General features: G+C 45.2%; 1 protein-coding gene across 9 annotated transcripts in view; it reads right to left on the minus strand.

Annotated features, from left to right (window-relative positions):
• Positions 1-20,494, minus strand: part of PALD1 (phosphatase domain containing paladin 1) — a 207,572-nt gene that overhangs the window by 81,559 nt on the left and 105,519 nt on the right. For all 9 annotated transcript variants that reach the window (XM_006122784.4, XM_006122783.4, XM_006122786.5 and 6 more), the window contains 8 exons: positions 13,770-13,865; positions 12,866-13,000; positions 12,228-12,344; positions 11,909-12,088; positions 7,044-7,241; positions 4,657-4,797; positions 2,073-2,144; positions 222-362 (listed from right to left, as the gene is read on the minus strand). In XM_006122784.4, the coding sequence (XP_006122846.2) occupies positions 222-362; positions 2,073-2,144; positions 4,657-4,797; positions 7,044-7,241; positions 11,909-12,088; positions 12,228-12,344; positions 12,866-13,000; positions 13,770-13,865 (1,080 nt within the window). The remainder of the gene's footprint in view (positions 1-221; positions 363-2,072; positions 2,145-4,656; positions 4,798-7,043; positions 7,242-11,908; positions 12,089-12,227; positions 12,345-12,865; positions 13,001-13,769; positions 13,866-20,494) is intronic.

The raw sequence follows: 20,494 nt of genomic DNA on the forward strand, positions 1-20,494 counted from the left end.
TTAGAAATCTTTTGCCTTTGTGTATGTGTTTCTATAGTGCTGAGCACAACAGGACACAGGAGTCTTCTATATAAAATACAATAATCAAAATACCAAATGCAACTAGGCAGATATCTAGGCCATTAATCAAAGTGTCTGCCCTTTCGATTTACAGGCGTGTAAAAAATAAATATAGAATGAAGAGAGTTAATCTGGGAAGCACAATGGCTGGTTATACTCACCTGTCTGTAGGTACATATGATGATCTCTCTCAGGTGATAATGCATAGGCGTCATGGTCTCACTTACAGTATCTAGTGCCATGTCTACCTCCTTCTTCATTCTGTGCCCCTCTGGCAAAAGCTGCACTACCTTCATCACCACCTGGAGAATGAGTAGCAACCAACTTCATTCCAAAACCAACACACTCTGAGGTGCACAAAATTGGTGGGACTATTTCAGTTTGTGTTCCCCATGCTAACTGCTTGCAGTCACCCACCTGTTGTCTCCTGTATTATACAGAGTATAAGCTCCCTGGGATAGGGACTACCTTTTCTGTTCTGTATTTGTACAGTGTCTAGTATAGTGGAGTCCTGTTCCATAACCAGGGCTCACAGGTACTAAAGAGGCCACCCACTGACCAACTCACATGTCCTTGGGAGTGGGATGAGAGAAAAGGGGAGGGCTAGGAGCCCATAGCTGGCATTAAACTAGCAGAGCATCGCCTCCCTCATCACCACCTCCCTGCAGTATAACACACCCAGCAAACACCTGCAGGTCACCAGCCACAAGGCAGACTTGCCCAGGATACATACTCATACAACTGCCACATGTTCATAAGCCTCTTTCAGAAGCAAAATGCCAGACACTTAGGTGAAAAAGTTTGCTGCCTCCAGAAAATAAAAATGGACAGAACTGACTAATGTCTCAGTAGGGAAACAGAGGCTGGGGTTAAAAACATAGGGCATAATGCCATAATCATATACCCTCATCAGCAGGGTCAGTGAGGCTTGAGCTTTCCGCTGGTTAAAATTTGCACTCAGGAGGGTTATAGATATTGGGGAGAGAGCCCTGTTTAAAAACAAACTCTTATTCTAGCTATTTTACCTGATACTCAGATTGCCTGCAGCTGATGGTCAAATGGAAGTGCTCTTTCGACATGGCTCATATAGGCTAACACATGGGCTACATCTACACTGGCCCCTTCTCCGCAAGGGGCATGCTAATTTTGAACTTGGGAATAGGGAAATCCGCGGGGGATTTAAATATCCCCCGCGGGATTTAAATAAACATGGCCGCCGCTTTTTTCCCGGCTTGGGGAAAAGCCGGAAAAAAGCGTCTAGACTGGCACGATCCTCCGGAATAAAGCCCTTTTCCGGAGGATCTCTTATTCCTACTTCGAAGTACTTTGAAGTAGGAATAAGAGATCCTCCGGAAAAGGGCTTTATTCCGGAGGATCGTGCCAGTCTAGACGCTTTTTTCCGGCTTTTCCCCAAGCCGGGAAAAAAGCGGCGGCCATGTTTATTTAAATCCCGCGGGGGATATTTAAATCCCCCGCGGATTTCCCTATTCCCAAGTTCAAAATTAGCATGCCCCTTGCGGAGAAGGGGCCAGTGTAGATGTAGCCCTGGTCTCTTCTTTGATGTAGCTGATGGAAACAGACATTTAGCTTCTCCTGAAACCAATCTAACCATGTGTTAATCTTTTACAGACCATTATCCTCCTCTTGCCTTGCTCTGCACAAGGGTCTTCAGCTGTTTTTAAAAAATCATTCTCGCTCTAAATAGGAAGCATGAACATCTTAATCCCAGTGTCAGAGCCCTACAAAAGGCAACCCTCCCTCCCCAGTGCCAGGATACGGGCTTGAACTGCGTTACCACCATCAGAGTTTTAGCCACGGTGTGAACAGACCACAGTCTGGCTGTTCAGGATCATAAACACATGCCCCACCCATCAATTAATGGGAAATTTAGTCTCTGAATGAAATCACTGAAATGCTGAGGCTTGTCTGAAGGAATAGGACATGAGTAGCCCCCTGAAGATTTCACAAGACCCCCTGAAATAGAGGCAGATTAATACAGGAGAAGGACTCACCTCAAATTCCCCTTTGGTGTACTTGGCATCAGGAACACTCACAATTTCATCCTCACTCATCTCAGGGATGCCCTGCAGCAAGCAGAAGCCAAGCCAGACTTAGAGGTTAAGAGCTAAGCAACTATACCTCCTCCCATGTGACAGTTTCCTGAGTTGACTCCTGAGCCACTTAACAACCCTGTATGTAGGACACTGTGGTTTGAATCTAAGCAAAGAAATGGACATCAAAATGCATGAGCTTTACAAAGAATACTTTGTAACGTGTAGCTTTATTCACCCAGAGCTTTCAAAATTATGTATGCTTCTGTTTTCTTCTCATAGAAGGTGACACTGAGGAACAGCAGTTAAATGACATGCCCATCCAGTCAGTGCCAGAATCAGGAATACAGGGCCAAGTCTCTCAACTTGTATAGCTGATCACAAACCACTAGATTACCTTTGTCCCAGACTAACTGAATCAGTTTGGACAAGTCACTAAACTTTTTGCCCGGCTTACCTGCTTTAAAATGAGACTGCTTCATGAAGTGTTGAATGACTTAATTCCTTAATACTTCCAAATCATGTTACAATGCCTTTGTTGGTAGGGATGTTACATTGAGATTGATTAAATAATCAAATAATTGATGGGATTTCCATCAACTATTCAATTATTTTATAAGGGTTCTTCCACCTCTCCACTGTAGCAAGAGCCCTGCCAGGCTCTTGCTACAGTTCAAAAGCGGAAACCCAGCACGGAGTGCGAGGCCAGCTGGGAACTGGCCTGTGCTCCCTATGGCACCTGAATCTTTGAAATGTACAAGAGCCCTGCTGGGACACTTGTACATTTCAAAAGTAGAATCGCAGCAGAAGCGGTGCGAGCGGAGACTGCTTCAGTCCCCATTTGCACCATTTCCTGCTGTGCCTCTACCTCCCCTACGCACAGCGGAGATTGTGCTGGGGGGGGACCTGGCTTTTAAGCCAGCTCCTCCCAACGCTAGCTCCTGGTTCCTCCTTTGCTACCTCTCTGTGATAGAGGCAGCAAGTGGGGGAGAGGGGGAAGGACTAGTCACATCATTAGCTGACTAGTTGCTTACATCATTATTTGATGGAAGATGCTGAAAAAACTGGGGGAAACAGTGGTGCCCTACTAATTGTTCTCAAGCTTCTTTGCCAAGTTAACCACAAGGAGATGTTGGGCTCCTCCATCCAAAGCTACACCAAGGCCACTTTAAAACACTGATCCACATTTTTCTTTGAAAAAACCTTGCTGCATTGCAAACTGCAGCAGAACTCTGTGGATCAGCAAACCCATTCACAAATTTTTGGTGGCCCAGTAATATTTTATTTGCATATCTGCATAGTTGCATTCATTTGCATATTCATTATATAAATAATAAATATGCAAATAAAACGTTACCTGTCCACCAACCCACTCACTTCTGACCCCATCTTGTCATTGCACATCCCTCTACCTCCAACCCCAGAACCCTCTGACTCCATCCAGCCAACCCTGGTACTCTGTGTCTCTGTATTATTAAACCTGCATAACCCATCACCAGATATCCCCTATATCCCACTAACCCCATTACCTCACAAGTCTGTCTTGCCAAGCCTGTCACCCCAATGCCCACCGTCTCCCATTTCCCAACACCCCCTGCTGCCAACTTCCCTTTGTCAACCACGTCTGTCTTGCCTGGAGCCTGTCCTGCATCCGCTGTCACTACCAGCCTTGGCACGCTGTGTCCCACAAGGGGACCCACATAGTCGTTAACAGACTCGTATATGGATGCAGGCCGCCCATCCGGGTTAGTGCTGAGTGTGGGAAACGGGTATGGCCTTGGGAGAAGGCTGAGCCATATCTTTAAAAGGGGTAGACTTGAGGGGTAGCCCGGGATAAGACACCCCTCGACACCCCTACAGCCCATGCCAACAACCCCCTTGTCCCGTGACGCCAATGGGAACTAGCCAGAGACTGTCTCTGGCATTCCACCCACTCCCACTCAACTGCCTGTTGCAGGTCATCACCCAAACCCTCTGCTCACCCCCACTCCTGGTCATAACTCCCTCCCAGATCCTGTACCCCCCCTTCTGTACCCCTCCCTCAGGCCAGAATCCTCTCCTGCACCCATACCCCCTTCCTGGACCCTGCACCCTAATCCCCTGCCCCAGGTCACATCCTCCTCCTTCACCCAAAATCCCTCAGACCCCACACCAGCTCTTGCACCCAAATCCCCTATCCCGAGCATCCTTCTACACCCAACCTTTATCCCAGTCTCTGCATCCTCTCCATAGAAAAGTGCAGTCCTTGACCACTTACCAAAATCTTGGTGTGGGCCCCCGCCCCCATCAAAAATTATTGCCCAGCCCTGACTTAAGCAGACACACTCGCAGCAATAATGGAAACTCTTTGGTTTGCTCAGCAGCAATGCAGTTTAAACAAATCTTATTAGAGACCTTCAGTCAAAGGCTCCTACTGAGGTTCCTGCACAGCCCTCTTTCACTGCTCACAGGACTGGGGCTTGGTGTTCAGGGATTCACTCCATAGAGGTTCCTTTGTTGCAAACCCTCCTTAGAACAAGAGACCGGTCCCTGAGCTAATACCTACGTTGAAGTGCCAGAGTGTGAGGACAGCAATAACCATGGCTGTGGTGGTCCTCCCTCGGCCACTATGGCAGTTGAACACAAAGGCCGCATGAGAATCCTCAGCTAGTGCACTCTTCATCGCATCCAGCAGCTGATCAACAGCCTGAAAACGAACAACAGAAAGAATTCAACACGGATTCTCTTCTCATTCTTGCAGAAAGTGCCATGGGATCTTTAACTTGCATCTGAATGTCAGCAGCATGCACTGCAATGTCAGTAGCTAGGTAAGATCCTTACTCCTAACGTGGAACTTGAATGCTCTGCTCCAGATTACAGATGGATACCACTGAGTCTTTGTGTGAACCTCCATTTAACTGTAAACCCTGATATGTTATGAACCAGCAGCATTCTCCCACACAGAGATCATTAAGAGTCTTTACTGTGATTGGTCATTTCTTCCCCCCCCTCCCCCCCGATGTGTTGAAAAGCAGCTGTCCCATTCATTTATTCCTATTGGGTCTATCATCAGGGTACAAAGCACCAGTTACATGACAGTATTACTAAACTGGACTTAAAGTTTCTCCTCCCAAGGAAGAATAGTGTGTGATTTTTATCAAACGCAGACCGATTGCGCTTGAATCTCCTACTTAAGCAGCCATAAAGAAACACACAACTTTGTACCAATACTAAGGTGAGAGTTTTCCCTCTAGTGAAAATGAGGATACGAAATCTCTCTGGGATAATATTACAGTTCTTTACATTGACATCACGTTTCTAAGGGTGCGTCTAGACAGCACCTTTCTATTCAAATAAGCTACGCGTTCGCCTGGGGAAGGCAGGGGGGCGGGTTATAGCTCCCCCCTCGCCCGCCCAGGGAGCAGCAGAATAAAGGGCGCCATGAAAATAAGCAAACTGCGTAGCTTATTCCGACTCTAAATCAAAAGAGCTTATTTTGAAACTTGGCGCTGTCTAAACAGTGGCAAATTTCAAAATAAGGCACTATTCTGACAAATCCCTTAACCCACGCAGAACGAGGTTACAGAGATGCCAGAATAGCGCGCCTGCTATTTCGAGAAATAGCAGCGTTTTTAAAGATGCAGCGTTGTTATTTCAGGATACTTCCGGTATCCCGAAAGAGCAACGATGTCTAGACATACCCTCAGAAACTCAAAGGCAAGTTTAAAACTAACAACTGTAGGTACAAATCTACAATTGCTGGTTGAGACCAGAAGATGGCAATAATGCATTTGCAATAAACATAACTGCAAAGTGGTCTTGATTCTGTCAGTGTTTGTAGAAACACACAGACCTGAAAACTAAAGAAATGTAATTTCCTGGATAAAAGCATCCCTGATTCCTGCCAGGGCCAAGTGACTAGAATACAGAACAGAGATTCTCATGCTAGGAAGATGGAGAGGCTTCAACATTGTAAGCAACTGCAGGACTTCCCTAAAGGAGTACACACCAACTCTCTTCAAACACCTATACAATTGGGCAAGAACACAAGCAGTACACACAACCAAGGGCTACAGAGCATCTCATTCTGGCCAGAACTACCCAAGGGTTATGGTACTAGGTAGTTTATCTTAGAGATTACAATCATGCCGCTTTTGGTGTTTTTTTCAAAAGCAAGGTTATCCAGCAGGCACTCAGGACCACTGTGGTGAGCAGACAGGAGACTGTCTGGTAACTTGCCTCATCTACTTCTCCTGAGCATGAACACAGTGAAAGAGGGGAAATAGAGCAGTCGGATTAGGCAACCACCTACCCAGTACAGCAGCAGCAGCTCCCCACTCCTTTAAGAAAGAGGCTGTAGTGCCTAAAGGTGAGGGAACGTAGGGAACCAGAAGAGAGGAAAACAGTTTCTGGGGGAAATGGAAGAGGTAGTGAGACACACACACAATTTAGCGCAAACAAAAGAAAGAAGACAGCCAGTCCCTGAGTTGTGAACAGTCGACTTACGACCGTTCTCAGTTACGACCAAAAATGTCGTAAATGGCAGACCCCGAGTTACAATCACGATCCACGCTTACGAACAGCGCGGTCGCGTGTAACTCAATGGGGTCCGAATTACGAAGAAACCGAGTTACGACCAATTGTTTGGTCCGTAACCGGTTCATAAGTCGGAGACAGGCTGTATCAATTTGGAGGGGGAGCCAGAAAAGATAGTCAAACTAAGAAGAAGGGTATCAGTTTGATCACAGGAAGAAAGACATAGCACAAGTTGGGAAGGGAGGGAGGGGAGAGAGAAGAGCTGACCTATCCACCCACCTCTCTCTGGAACTGTCGGGGGGGGGGAGGGGGTAGTGGGAGAAAACCCAGGAAATGCTCATTGAAGCTATTCATCACTGCCCTGTTAGGGGACTTCTAGTGCTGAAACCATGGAATAGCTTCCAGCTCCTCCATTACCTGCTCCTTGGGAGCACAGAAGTCTGGGATTGGGATTCGTCTGTACACCAGCCCCTGGCATGTACTCTTGTGCTGATTAAATATCTCCTGCATGGTCAGGCAACTTTTAAACATCTTCATCTGCTTCTCTTGTTCCACATATACCTCCAGCCACTTCTGGGATTTCAGCACGTCATCCTTCAAGGCGGATTCTAATTTCTGCAGGGGAGAGAGAAAGAAACTGAACAAGACTCCTTGGTTATCTGGACACGTGACATAAGTTTTCAGAATCTTTCTTCCTTTCTCACCTTAAAAGGAATTTTTATTTTCCCATAAATTTGTAGGTGAACTTAGGACTCAGGGAAGTAAAGAACTAATGTCAGGCATCATGCAAGACTACAGCTTAGAAAATTTCCACACAAAACTCTGCTAATATGCCTTGGCCTCACCTACAACTACTCCTGCTATTTCAGTCTAGACCTCTCCCAAAGCCTCTGCTAGTAAGGTAGGAATTTATGATGTGTTGTGATACACAGAAGATGCCCAGGTTGTGAGCAAACAAATTCACATGCTTCTGTTACCCACCTTAACTCTGACCTTATATGTCCCTCCACAGACCTTAATCTCTTCAGGTCAGACTTGGACTCCATTTTCTCTCATCTCCCTGGGGTACAAGTGGTCCCATAACCACTTCTGCAACATCGCTTGTACACAACTCCTACCTCTGGTGAAGTCCTGATCCACATCTTCATTGTTGCCTGACACAACTTCCTTCAAATTCTGTATGGCCAAACCAAACTCCCAACTCTTCATGCTCCCACATGTTCAAAATGCTGCTGCCCACCTTCCATTTTGTACAAAGAAATGGAACCATATCTGCCCCTTGTTCAGACACCTCCACTGACTCCTCATTTATTTCAAGATCCTGTTAACTACCCTCCTCATTTTAAAAACCCTCATGGGCTTGCCTATTTCATAAATCTGGTCTCTCCGCACTCCCTTCTCTACACATCCAGTACCAGCTTTATCATCATCCCATCACACAATCTCACCAGTGTGTTGGGTTCCCTCTTCTCCCCTCAGTTGTCATGACTACCCTTTTTTTTAAAAGCCCAACCATGAATATCTCTATTTTCCTTTGCCCAACTATCATTTACATGCGCTTTCAAGCCACCTTGGAAACTCTCCAGATTGGAGTTGTGTTTTATCGCACATTCTGTAAAATATTATACACATTTAGGGTGCTGTATAAATGCTTACTAATAATGTTATTACAACTTGTGCTTTTTGTATCGACTCCATTGAGCCTGGGGTTACAGCTGATATAAAATACATTATGATGTGCAAAACTGTATTTGGCATGACAACGTGAGGGAGAAGGGGGAAGAGAGAAAAAGAAAAAAATTAGGAGAAATGAAAAATCTTTGGTCAATACTCAGAAATGGAAATTCTCTGTGCCAAGTGCACAACACACTGGGTGGGTGCTAAGCAGCATTGCAGGCAGGTGACCAGCTTGGGACAGCAGAAGAGGGAGAGTGGCTCATAGGTCCATAGCCTTCTGCGGAGCATGTGGATGGAGTATCTTAAATGCAACCTCACGTACATCAAATGTAAATCTCATTCGCTGATGGCAGCTTGTCATCTTCAGCTTGGTGTATAGTAAGGCTGGAGATATTTTGACTTATTTATTAACAAAATGAAAACTATTGTTCTCCTTTCCCACTCACACTATGCTCCAGGAATTTGAGAGGGGAAAAATAACTATATCATAAAAAATTATACTTTAAATATTAATTTTATATATGTGCACTATTCACTCACAAAATTAACTACCTATTTTTCTCATGTTTTACACTAAAATAATACTGTGATATATTCCGAGACAAGGATATATTACACAGTTATTACTGAATTTGTGTTATATGCAGTGCTATACTCGTGTTGGTCCCAAGATATTAGAAAGATAATATGGATGAAGTAATATCTTTTATTGGTAAGAGAAATGAGCTCTCAAGCTTACACATTGCTCTTCCTCCGGTCTCGAAAAATGAGGCTGTCTACCTTGGCACTTTCGTTGTTAAAATGACTGTGGCTCAAGGATGTGGGGGGGGGGGCGGGGGAGAGAGAGAGAAGAGTATAGACAGTGTTTTGTCAGGAGCCAATCTCCTGTCAATGCAGACAATGCTGCTCATTAGAGGTGCTTTTATTTTGCTGCACAGCCGTACTGTTTAAGGTGCACACTGTAGACACAGTCCAACCATCACTGCTAAATACAAGATTTGAACAGAGTGTTTAACATAAGTAATTATTGCGCTTTTCAAAGATCATTAAGCCTGTTAAGCATCCTTGAAACATGCTACCTACTTATGCTAACCCATCTATTTAAACCAGGGGTTGGCAACCTATGACTCACAAGCCAAAATTGGCTTACTAAGGAGCCAGACACGGCTCTTTTGAAGCTTGAGCCCAGCCCTCCTTTGCTCCTTCTGGCAGCAGGGAACATGCACTGGTGCTACTGCAGGCCTGGGGAAAAGAGTCCCGCCACGGACACAGCAGGGAGCCCCCAGGAAGACTCCTCTGCTTGCTCTACCCCCACACACGTGGAACAGGGAGGGGAGGGAGGAGTGGTGCCTCATGGCTGCTCCAGCCCCCCAGCACAATCCCATTGGCTGTTTCTGGCCAATGGAAGCTGCCTGTTTCATGAACAGGCAGTGCACAAAAAAACAATCCTCCCTCCCCTCAGGCTCTTAGTCACCAAGCTCATGGCCATGCAGCTGGGGGGGTGAGGGAGGGGAGGGCAGGCTCCTGAGAAACCTGCTGAGCCAGAGTCTCACTGTTAAGTGTCCCACCAGAGCGTGCCTCTGACACTCCAGTCTCTCCCTCCCCTACAGCCCTCTGCCCCCCCATTCCTACCCCACATAACCCAAACCTCCTGCCTCCATCCTGAGCCATCCCCCCAACCCAGACCCTGCACCCCGACCCCCTGCCCCAGGCTGCAATCCCATCCTGCTTTAGGTCATAACACAAACCCCATACTAGGTCGCTACCCAAACCCCTGCACTAGGTCACAACTGCACCCCAATACGGTGCCTCGGGTCACAACTGCCTCCTCCTCCCAATCTCAGTGGCGCTGACCCCAAAAAGGTTCCCCACCCCTCCCATAAATAAAGACAACGTTGGAACCTTTTGTGTTGGACGTAATATTTTACTTTATTTAAAAATGAAGCCTGGCCGACAAGGCCCCTATGAGACCCAGCCCCCATCTGGCCGCAGCATCATAATACTCCTGCACCTCCGCACACACCAACCCTGAATCCATACACCTGAACTCCCTGCCTTGAGCCCTCATACCCCCACATCCCCAGTCTCCCCAACCCCCACATCCCCATCCCCTTATCATAACACTTCTGCCACCCCACATACCCCAACCTTTGTCCTGAGTCCACACATCCAAACCCCCTACCCATAGCCTCTCATACACCACAGCCCAGACTCCTGCACCCACATTCCCAGCACCCTGGCATAAGATTGACAGAAGACAGCCTGAGGCTGTGTCCAGACTCCATGCCTCCGTCGACGGAGGCATGTAGATTAGCCAGCTCGGAAGAGGGAAATGAAGCCGCGATTAAAATAATCGCGGCTTCATTTAAATTTAAATGGCTGCCCCGATCTGCCGATCAGCTGTTTGTCGGCAGATCGGGAGAGTCTGGACGCGATGCCCCGACAAAGAAGCCTTTCTTCATCGACACAGGTAAACCTGGTTTCACGAGGCTTACCTGTGTCGATGAAGAAAGGCTTCTTTGTCGGGGCATCGCGTCCAGACTCTCCCGATCTGCCGACAAACAGCTGATCGGCAGATCGGGGCAGCCATTTAAATTTAAATGAAGCCGCGATTATTTTAATCGCGGCTTCATTTCCCTCTTCCGAGCTGGCTAATCTACATGCCTCCGTCGACGGAGGCATGGAGTCTGGACACAGCCTGAATGCGCACATGAACCTAAATTTGACCAGTTATGATGTAAATGTCAAAGAAACGTGAAAAAAATGCAGCAGCAGAAGTCCCATTAAATAAAGTATGACACTACATTTCATTTATGCTATTATTAATCATGTCAGATATCAATAATATGAAGTTGTATATTTTCAGTCATGCAAATGGGCATTCTTACACGGGCTATTTGTTGACCACTTGTTCTGAATTTTGATGTAGTTTGGCTCTCTGGTTTGAAAAGGTTGCCATCCCCTGGTTTAAACCATTGTATTGAGCAGTGACACTGAGCAAGGGCAGGTCTACACACTGATGAAGCGCACCACTGTAGTGCTTTAGTGAAGATGTCCCTACACCAATGGGGGAGCTTTTTCCATTGGCGTAGTTAGCTTCCACTCCTTGGGGAGATGAATTAAGTCGATGGGAGAAACTCTCCTGGCAACACAGCGCTGGCTACATAGGAAGGAAGGGCATTTATAACTTTGTCACACAGAGGTGTGGATTTTTCACATGCCTGAGTGATGTAGTTATATGGATATAGATTTGTAGTGTAGACCTGGCCTGAGTTTCCCAGATCTGAAGAAGAGCCCTGTGTAAGCTCGAAAGCCTGTCCCTCTCACCAACAGATGCTGGTCCAATAAAACACACTACCTCACTCACCTTGTCTCTGAGATTGTATGTTAGCTACTCGGTAGCATTTGCTTGCAACCACTGAGCTATTATACATATGCCAATGAAAATAATGCAATACAAGCTGGTTGTGCAACATGTGGCAGGACCAAACAGCAACAAAACACTTTAAAGTGCCTGGTTCACTACCTTAGGCATGTCCAGTAGCAGGGGAGACTACCCCCAAGAACAGTAAAAGCAGAAAGGGAAGAAGGTTCTGAGTTTTCACCTCTAGTTGTTCAGGTGAAGTAACAGGCACTGTAATCTGTTGTTCTAGGTTCCCAAGTTCCCGGACGGTGTAGATTTGTTCATTTCCCTCTAGCACCACTTCTTCACGGAGGTTAATCCACATGATGTGGGAGTACTTCCTCTTTGCATCAGTCAGGTAGCTCAGGACACTTCCAATGGCCTATGGGAAATGGCAACAAAATGAAACTCCCAGCACACGCATGTTTCATCCTGCCCTGCATAAGCCACAACTCAGGTTTCAGTCCTGCACTCTGCTCACCTTCCTCTATGCCAGAAACGCCACCATGCTGCATCCTTACCTTGGAGTTGGGCTGTGCCATCCCATACACAGGCATCTTGGGGACCCTCCGGAAGTTGGCTACACTCATTTCCTTGACTGTGCTAAGCACGTCTGGGGAGAAACGCTCATCCACCACCTGCAGCAGAACAAAAACTCAGTAAGCTGGAGCCGCAGTTTAGACAAAAGTCATATTCCCACTCTCTTGGTTCAGCTGGCACCTTTGCCATCACAGATTTTCCCAGACAGACTCTTCCAGCTGGTCACTCCTCCTGGCAGAGCAGCAAACACTGGTAAAATTGCCTCTGCCACCAACAGACTCCTGCTCTCTTTCAAACACTGTCCGAAGCACTGCAATGTGCACAGCTCTGACACAAAAGCTGGGATGGGATCAGAGACACAGAGCAAGGCTCCAGATTTCAAACACTCCAAAGCTGAGGATCAAGGGCTCCAGTTTGGTCCCAGAAAGAATTTTCAGTGTAAACTTACAGAAGCACGTGTGTGTTCCCCCTCCCCTCCGCTACCCTTGAGGAGCGTTTGGCTGACCTGGCTCTGATATGCGTGGTTCTAGAGAGGCCGAAATAAGCCTCACATGCCCCTTGTGTTGCCTGTGTCCTGCAAAGGGAAGGATCTGCAGGAAGATTTAAAGAGCTCACTCACTAGCACTCGCGTCCCCTTTGTTATCAGTTCCCCAGTCACTGTGAGCTCCGAGAGGTTCATGTTCATCTGTAGCCTGTAGAGCTCTGGGTGCCTACACATCCATCTGCTGAAGCTGAGGGCAAAGGCCAGTGGATACTATCAGAGAGAGAGAGAGAGAGAGACAAACTTGCTTTGTTCAGGAACAGGTAAATGTACTTCACATACATCTTACAGGAACAGCAACTTTATGGGGCACTCGTTCTAAGCAGTTCAGAAAAAGGTTAAAAGGTCTCTATTGAGGGACTTGAGGATTTTTTTTAAATCCCATTTCAGAGCTTTGCACAACCTGACCCTGGCATTTATCTTTCTACTCCTGTCTAGGGCCTCAGGCTCATAGTGACACAAAATCACTGTAGACTATGGTGACATGGACAAGCGGGAGACAAGGAAAAGGTTTTCAAACCTTGAAAATTTCACTTGAAAATTAGCAAAGATTTGATTCCACACTCCACAGGTGAAAGGCTGATACAGCAGTTCAGAGTCACTAGCTCCCTGGGGTTTATTTTTCCTAGGGGAGATGAAATGAGACTGGTTTCTCAAGGCACGTCATGTGCCACATACACAGCAAGAAAGAGGCTTGGGCCTGTCACTTCTACCACATGCTCCCAGTTGGATTTTACTCAGAGAAGTCCATTAGAACTATACCTCTAACCATAAAACCAAGAGTATCTGAAGACAACAGGTAGGAATCAACATCTGGAAGGTGGCAGAAGCTGAGCATTCCAGCATCCAAATGCTTTGCATACAATTTTGTTTCCATCCACAGTAACGGAGAAAAAGACCTCTCTCTAGCTGCTGAAATGAAGTAGTGGGGTGAGGAGGTGTAGGAGCAGGCTTCAGAAGGAAAAAGAGGGAGAATACTCACCTGCTCGTGAAGGTAGTAGTTGAAAGCAATCAAGTAGAAATAGCGCTCAAGGCTCTGCAAAGTCCTTTGAAGGAAATACTCTTTGGTGCTACTCCCCTGGAATAAATAAATAATGACATTTGAGACAGACTACAGGAGATGGTGCCCATTCCATACAAATTGCAGATTTTAAACATGACCAGTTAATACTAAGCAAGCTCTAAGACCAATGCAGTTTGAGTTTATGAAATGTGTCTCTCCATAGGCAGTTTGCCTTCAGAGATAGGAGATCACTTTACACTTGCTACTGTTTGTTTACAAGAGAAAATCCAGGAACATGCAAACACTGGCATCTCTCAGAGACCCTATCTGAGAATGATTAAAACTTGCGGTTAAGCATGCAATGTTACATGGGTTACTTAAATAGCATATGTTCCCACCTGACTTGGGTTCTGGACAAAGCAGGAGCCTTTTCAACTGGATTCAAGCTGATTTGCCAGTGGCCTGAGGCAATGCAATGTCCAAATGCTAGTATGATTCTTAAAACGCTGCAAGAGGGGCTCCAGTTCTGACACCTTCCTGGGCACATTGTTTTCAGCTAACACGTTCAGACACTGACAGCTTGTGGACATGGGCTGATTCAAAGCAACTGAGAGGGAGACTCGTATGTGTAACAATGGGTAACTGTCACACAGTGCTGTAATGTGAGCATGGTGGCCGTCTAGTGGTGCTTGCTGTCATATTTGGAGAGTTTATTTACAACTTGTTTTTATTTAATGTTTCTGTCTGATAATCTGTCAATACATTTTGTTTTGACGATGACTAGAATTGCATGTGTAGACTTAGGCTGAGAACAAACACTGTTGTGGTGCCTTAAAGACAGAGTCCAAATGCTGCTATTATCAAAAGCTAAAATCATGGGTGGTCAGTGAAGGTAGAGCTGGGGGAGGCAAGCCCCCAGCTCCACCCCTAGCCTCATCCCTCACAGGAGCCAAGTGGTCTCCTGCTCCTGTGTGGGGAGGTGGAGCAGCACCCTGCATGTGTGCCCCCCACCACCATGGGGAGAGTGTCAGGTGGGCGTGTGGCCCCAGCAGGGCTGTGGCAGTTGGGGAGCCCTGTCCCCAGAAAGCCCTATCTGGCTGGCAGCAGCGGGTCAGAGCCAAGCTCAAGCCCTTTAGCAGCAGGGCTGGCACCCAGGGGCAGTGGGGACAGAGCAGAGCCAGCTGGTGGGAAGGGCAGTGTCCTGGAAGGCCAATAGCAGGGGGCCTCCCCATATCCGGCAAATTCCCTCATTCGGTATGGGTCAGGTCCTGAGGGAGCCAGACCAGAGAGGTTCAACCTGTATCTCCATACCCAAATGTAGGCAGAGTCTACAGCCTGGTTCATCCTTGAAAATTTTACTAGCTATGTCAGTTAAGGGTGTGACTTGTCATCATCATCAGAGCACGGTATAGCTAAACAAGTACAACCCATGAGCATAGAAGCTATTATACTGCTAACGAGTATATATATATATATATATATCAATATAGCTTATTGCTCTTCCCAAAACAGAACAAGCTGTGTCAGCATAAGCACTTTTACCCTGGTAATCCAACATCCATATTAGAAAGGTTGTACCACTCTTCTATAGCTACAGAGCACAAGGATAGGATGAAACAATGACATAAGTATCTCAAACACCAGGAGATCCATATTGTGCTGGGACCGGAGGATATGCCGCTATGGGCTGCTGGGGACAGCAACACTCTGCCCCCAGAATGCCTACTGTAGGCGTTCTGGGGGCGGAGTGTGGGCAGGGCAGGCTGGCGGTTTGGGAAGAAAATATTTATTTATATTTATTTAAATATTGTTACCTGCCTTTCTATTTAAAATATTCAAGGCGGTTTACAGGAACAAACAAACAAAATACAAATATATATAAAAATTTAAAATATGAGACCTCAGAGGGACATAACCTTTTCTTACCTAGGATACTGGCCGCCCATGGCTAAAATCAAGACGGGGGCGGGGGGGGGGGGAGGACAGAATGAACACCCATGTTAGGCAAACAACCTGAAGAGTCCAAAGGCCACATTATAGCACTGTTAAAATGCCTTCTCAGAGCACCTGAAGGGTATGTTTCTTCCAAAAAACCACCTCAGGATCACCCAGAAGGTCACAAATATTTGATCACTAAGCAGTGAGATTGCAAAACCAGCTTCAGGGTGTTATGGAAAATGTTCTAACATTTAACTGTGTATTTATAAAGATTTCCCAGTAATACTAGTGGAGGGAAGGAAGATTTGGCAAGAATCACTTGGACATCTCTGACATTATATAACTGACTCATGAATATTTACTTGTTATCCATGAGATAAATCCGGTCCTCTGTCATTTATCAAGAGACTGAGAAGCATGCTTACTCTGAAAACTCAGAACAAAATCTGGAATAGTGGGAATAAGCCAGATTTCCATTAATGTTAATATTAATAGCAGGGCTATTTTTTTCCAAGCTAGTTTGTTTCATTTAATTTTCTGAATCACATTTTCTCTTAGCATACACCACACATTTTTGTTTTCTCTTTTGTTATATTTATTATACATCCATACATGCAACATGTCCCCCCATACCTAGGCCCAGTCTGAGATGACTAGTTTAGCAAAATCAACAGTAGCTGAGAATTGGATTTCTCAAGGGAATGGTAGCAAAGTGTACAGAGGTAACTCTAGGTTCTCAGGTCAAAGTAGACCAAGTTTGTAATAACATGTCACCACTATATGATAGACGTTGTAATCCATTTTTTTGTTCAGAATTGTCCAGATCAAAAAGCCAACACTTCATTTGAACCAAGTAAACACCCATTCTGACAGTTTCAGCAGGTATCTGAAGTGACTGAAAAACCCTTTCGTCTCTAAACATGGCCTCTTTAGGTCAGGAGTTAAGGCATATTGGCAGTGAGGTTTGTGCAAGTATGTTCTGCTGCTGACTGGACAGAGGATTTCAGATATCATATCTCTAGTGTTTGAACCTTTTGAGGAGCTCAAGTTTTACGGGTGAAGGCATTTCCCCAGTATACCACAAAGCGTAAAAAAATGCCTTGAACAAGGCCCAAGCTCAGCAAAGCCCTTAAGTATAAACTGAAACAGCATGGGTTGTAATGGCGATGTATTGTTATTTCACCAGCTGTGGTCTTACAGCTACATATACAAATATCTTCTCCCATCCATCTCTCACTCTCTTTGGTTTCTTTCCTTCCTCCTCCTCCCCTTTCCTCCCCCGCTATCCCTAAATGCAGTTTGTGTCCAATAAGCAAATTTTCCTGGACACTTTCAATTGTTTAAAAGTGTTTTGCTACATTTGAACTCAAATAAACACTCCTCTTGTTTAATTTACAGCAGTCAATGAAGGTTTATTTCCCATTGTCAGTAACAATATATACCAGCCATCTCCCTTCAGAGCAAATTACTGCAGTAGGGGCTTAAAAAGAATCCCAAAAAACTGTACACCTCACATGAGGTAAGAAACCCCATCTTCATGCCCATGCCAAAGACCAAACTAGGAAGACTCGAAGTTCTTCAAATACCAGATGGCTCAACACTAACTCTGGAAGGCCAGAAAGAAGTGATACCGACAGACTTCGGAGGTCCTATCTAATCAACCCTTCCTGGAAAGATGGTTGCAAGGACACAGACCTTAAGGCTGAGGACATAAAGTGCGTGAAAACGTGTCATAACCCTCAGGACTTAGGGAGATTTCTAATTCTCTACCTTCTATGAAAGATGGGATCATAATAGACCACAAGCTAAATATGAGTCAACAATGTGACATGGTTGCAAAAAAAGCAAACACAATTCTGGGATTCATTAACAGGAGTGTTGTGAGAAAGACACAAGAACTCATTCTTCTGCTGTACTCTGCACTGATTAGGCCTCAACTGGAGTATTGTGTCCAGTTCTGGGTACCACGTTTCAAGAAAGATGTGGAGAAATTGGAAAAATACAGCAGAAAACAACACAAATTATTAAAGGTCTAGAAAACATGAGCTGTGAGGCAAGGCTGACGGAATTGGGCTTTTTTAGTTTAGAAAAGAGAAGATTGAGAGGGGACATGATAGCAGTTTTCAGGTATCTAAAAGGGTGTCACAGGGAGGAGGGGGAGAAATTGTTCTCCTTGGCCTCCGATGATAGGACAAGAAGCGATGGGCTTAAACTGCAGCAAGGGAGGTGTAGGCTGGACATTATGAAAAACTTCCTGTGGAGGTGGTTAAACACTGGAATAAATTGCCTAGGGAGGTTGTGGAATCTCCATCACTGGAGATATTTAAGAGCATGTTGGATAGACGTCTATCAGGGTGATATAGATATAGACCATGATTGGTCCCGTCATGAGGGCAGGGGACTGGACTTGAAAAGTATCAGACATGTGACAGACCCCACGTAAAACCCTGCTGGACACATCTTCCCAGTTTAACAACAAACCAAACTACTATTCAAGTAAAGTCTTTTAACCAGTAGCGCACCCACCTTATAAATGCTTTCATCTTGATCTTATTTCCCTAATTTGTTTATAAAAATGCCTCACTAAAAATCAGGTTATATTATGTCCACTGCTTCCCCCCCATCCAACACGGCAGTGACCCTATCAGAAAAGCAAATTTCATTGGTGTGACATGATTTTTAATACACAAATCCATGCTGGATATCCCTTATTGTCCTCTTATCCTCAAAGTACTTACAAACTGTTTGTTTAATAATTTATTCTAGTACCTTTCGAGGTATCAAAGGTATCAATGCTGACTTGTCTATAATTCCCCTGGGCCTCTTTGTTCCCTTTTTAAAAACAGGTACTTTCCCCCTGTCGTTTGGGACCACACCCATCCTCCGTAAGTTCTCAAAGGTAACAGCTAACCGTCAAAGACTGCTTCAGCTACTTCCTGAGGTATCCCAGGATGAATTTTCATCAGGTATTGTCATCTTGAATACATCTAATTTATTTAACCTTTTTGAACCCTGTTCTTTCCTTCTCCCGGGCTTATTATCCTTCTGCCTTGGTGCTAAATTAATTGTGTTAAGCATCTGGTCATAATTAACCTTTTTAGTAAAGACAGAAACACTATAGGGATTAAATACCCCAGACATCTTGGTGCCCTTCATCATTATCTTTGCTTCTCTCAAGTAATCAACTTACACTTTCCTGCATTTTCTCCTTCCTCTTAATGTGCTCCAGTAATCCTGTTTTTGCCTTCCAGGTCCCTTGCTAGGTTTAACTCATTCCATACCTTAAGCTTTCTGTTCTTTTGTGCTTAGAAAATTGTCCATATTTCCATTTTTGTGAAATTCTTTTGATTTTTCAGGTCATTAAAGAACCCCTAATGGTCCCGTATCAGCCTCTTAATATTCCTCCTGTCTTTTCTTTGCTATAGACCAGCTGCTCAGTTGCTGTAAATCAGTATAGATCCATTGAATTCAATGGGTTGATGCCAGGTTCACCTATTTTAGGCTGCTGTAAACAGAGATGATTGGAACATTTGAGCCACTCTACTATCCTTTGCTTTAAGTGAGCAATAAAAGGTCAATCTGCTTTGAGCCACTGCTGTTAACTAGTACATGGTATTTGAGGCACCAAATTGAAATGGAAGTACATCCCTGTCAAACAGATTGGAAATCAGACATGCAACACTAGACAGTTAACGTGCCTATTAACCAGATCCTACTAACCACAACCTGGCTCAGCAGCACCAACTGTTTAAAGCAAGTTTACTAGTCTCTTGGATCAAGGATGGGATGACCAGAGGACAGTCGCATCAACCATAATTAAACCCAAGTTACATACAGTCAGATTCTATTTTACTGATAATTTGGCCTGGGGCTTTGAGAGATTACTTACCCAGGCAGGTCCTAGCTCATGCTCCCTAGTGGACAAAATGAAAACTAACAGCCTGTTCTATCCACCCCACCTAGGAAGGTGATCCTACAAATAGGGAAAACATTTTATTTAATAGGGCTCCTCAGGGGACAGCCCTATTAAATAAAAGGAGAGTCTGCTATAAAGGTCTCCTAGAAGGCTAGGGCACAGAATATGCAGTTTGCTGAAGGGAGGAAGTCTTAAGTCTTAACTGGTATATACGCCAGTTGGTGTAATTAGAAAGCCTCTGAAGTCAATGGGGGAGCACAGGTATTATGCTAATTTGTTTCTTGGCTCTGATTGTGCTCTTGCATGGTATTTGGCTCCAGCAAGTACTAAAATCTTCCATTCCTTGTTGATCAGGAATATTTCAGCAACAGGAAGAAGAGGAAGCTTTTTCTTTTTAATTGAACGATATAGCATTCATTCATGTTGCTCTGGCGTGAGGGGAGTTATTAGGTATCAGTCCCAATTAAAAGGTAAGAATGAGACATTTCTGCTAATACTGTAAATTATAAAGCACACCCATAAATTCCATACAAAAACAAATTAACGAAATATTATAGTTCTAACTTCGTCCAAGATTGAAAGGGAAGTTTTATCCCATTCTTGGTTTTCACAGGAGCAGCAGCAAGAACTCAGATTGGCAACTTAATCCTTAACACTGTTATTGTTACCACATTCTTGGTTCCTTATGGTCTATAGAAGCGGGTCCCAACCACCAGGCTGTGGCTCGCTGCCAGGCCACGGACCTCTGGCTGCTGTGCCTTGGCGGTTCAGGGGGCCGGGGCTGAGGTACACTGCTCCTGCCGCAGCTCTTAGGAGAGGCATGTCCTACCCCACCTCTCAGCCAACCAGT

Source organism: Pelodiscus sinensis, chromosome 8, assembly GCF_052426305.1.
Source record: "Pelodiscus sinensis isolate ZL-2025 chromosome 8, ASM5242630v1, whole genome shotgun sequence".
Lineage (NCBI taxonomy): Eukaryota > Metazoa > Chordata > Testudines > Trionychidae > Pelodiscus > Pelodiscus sinensis.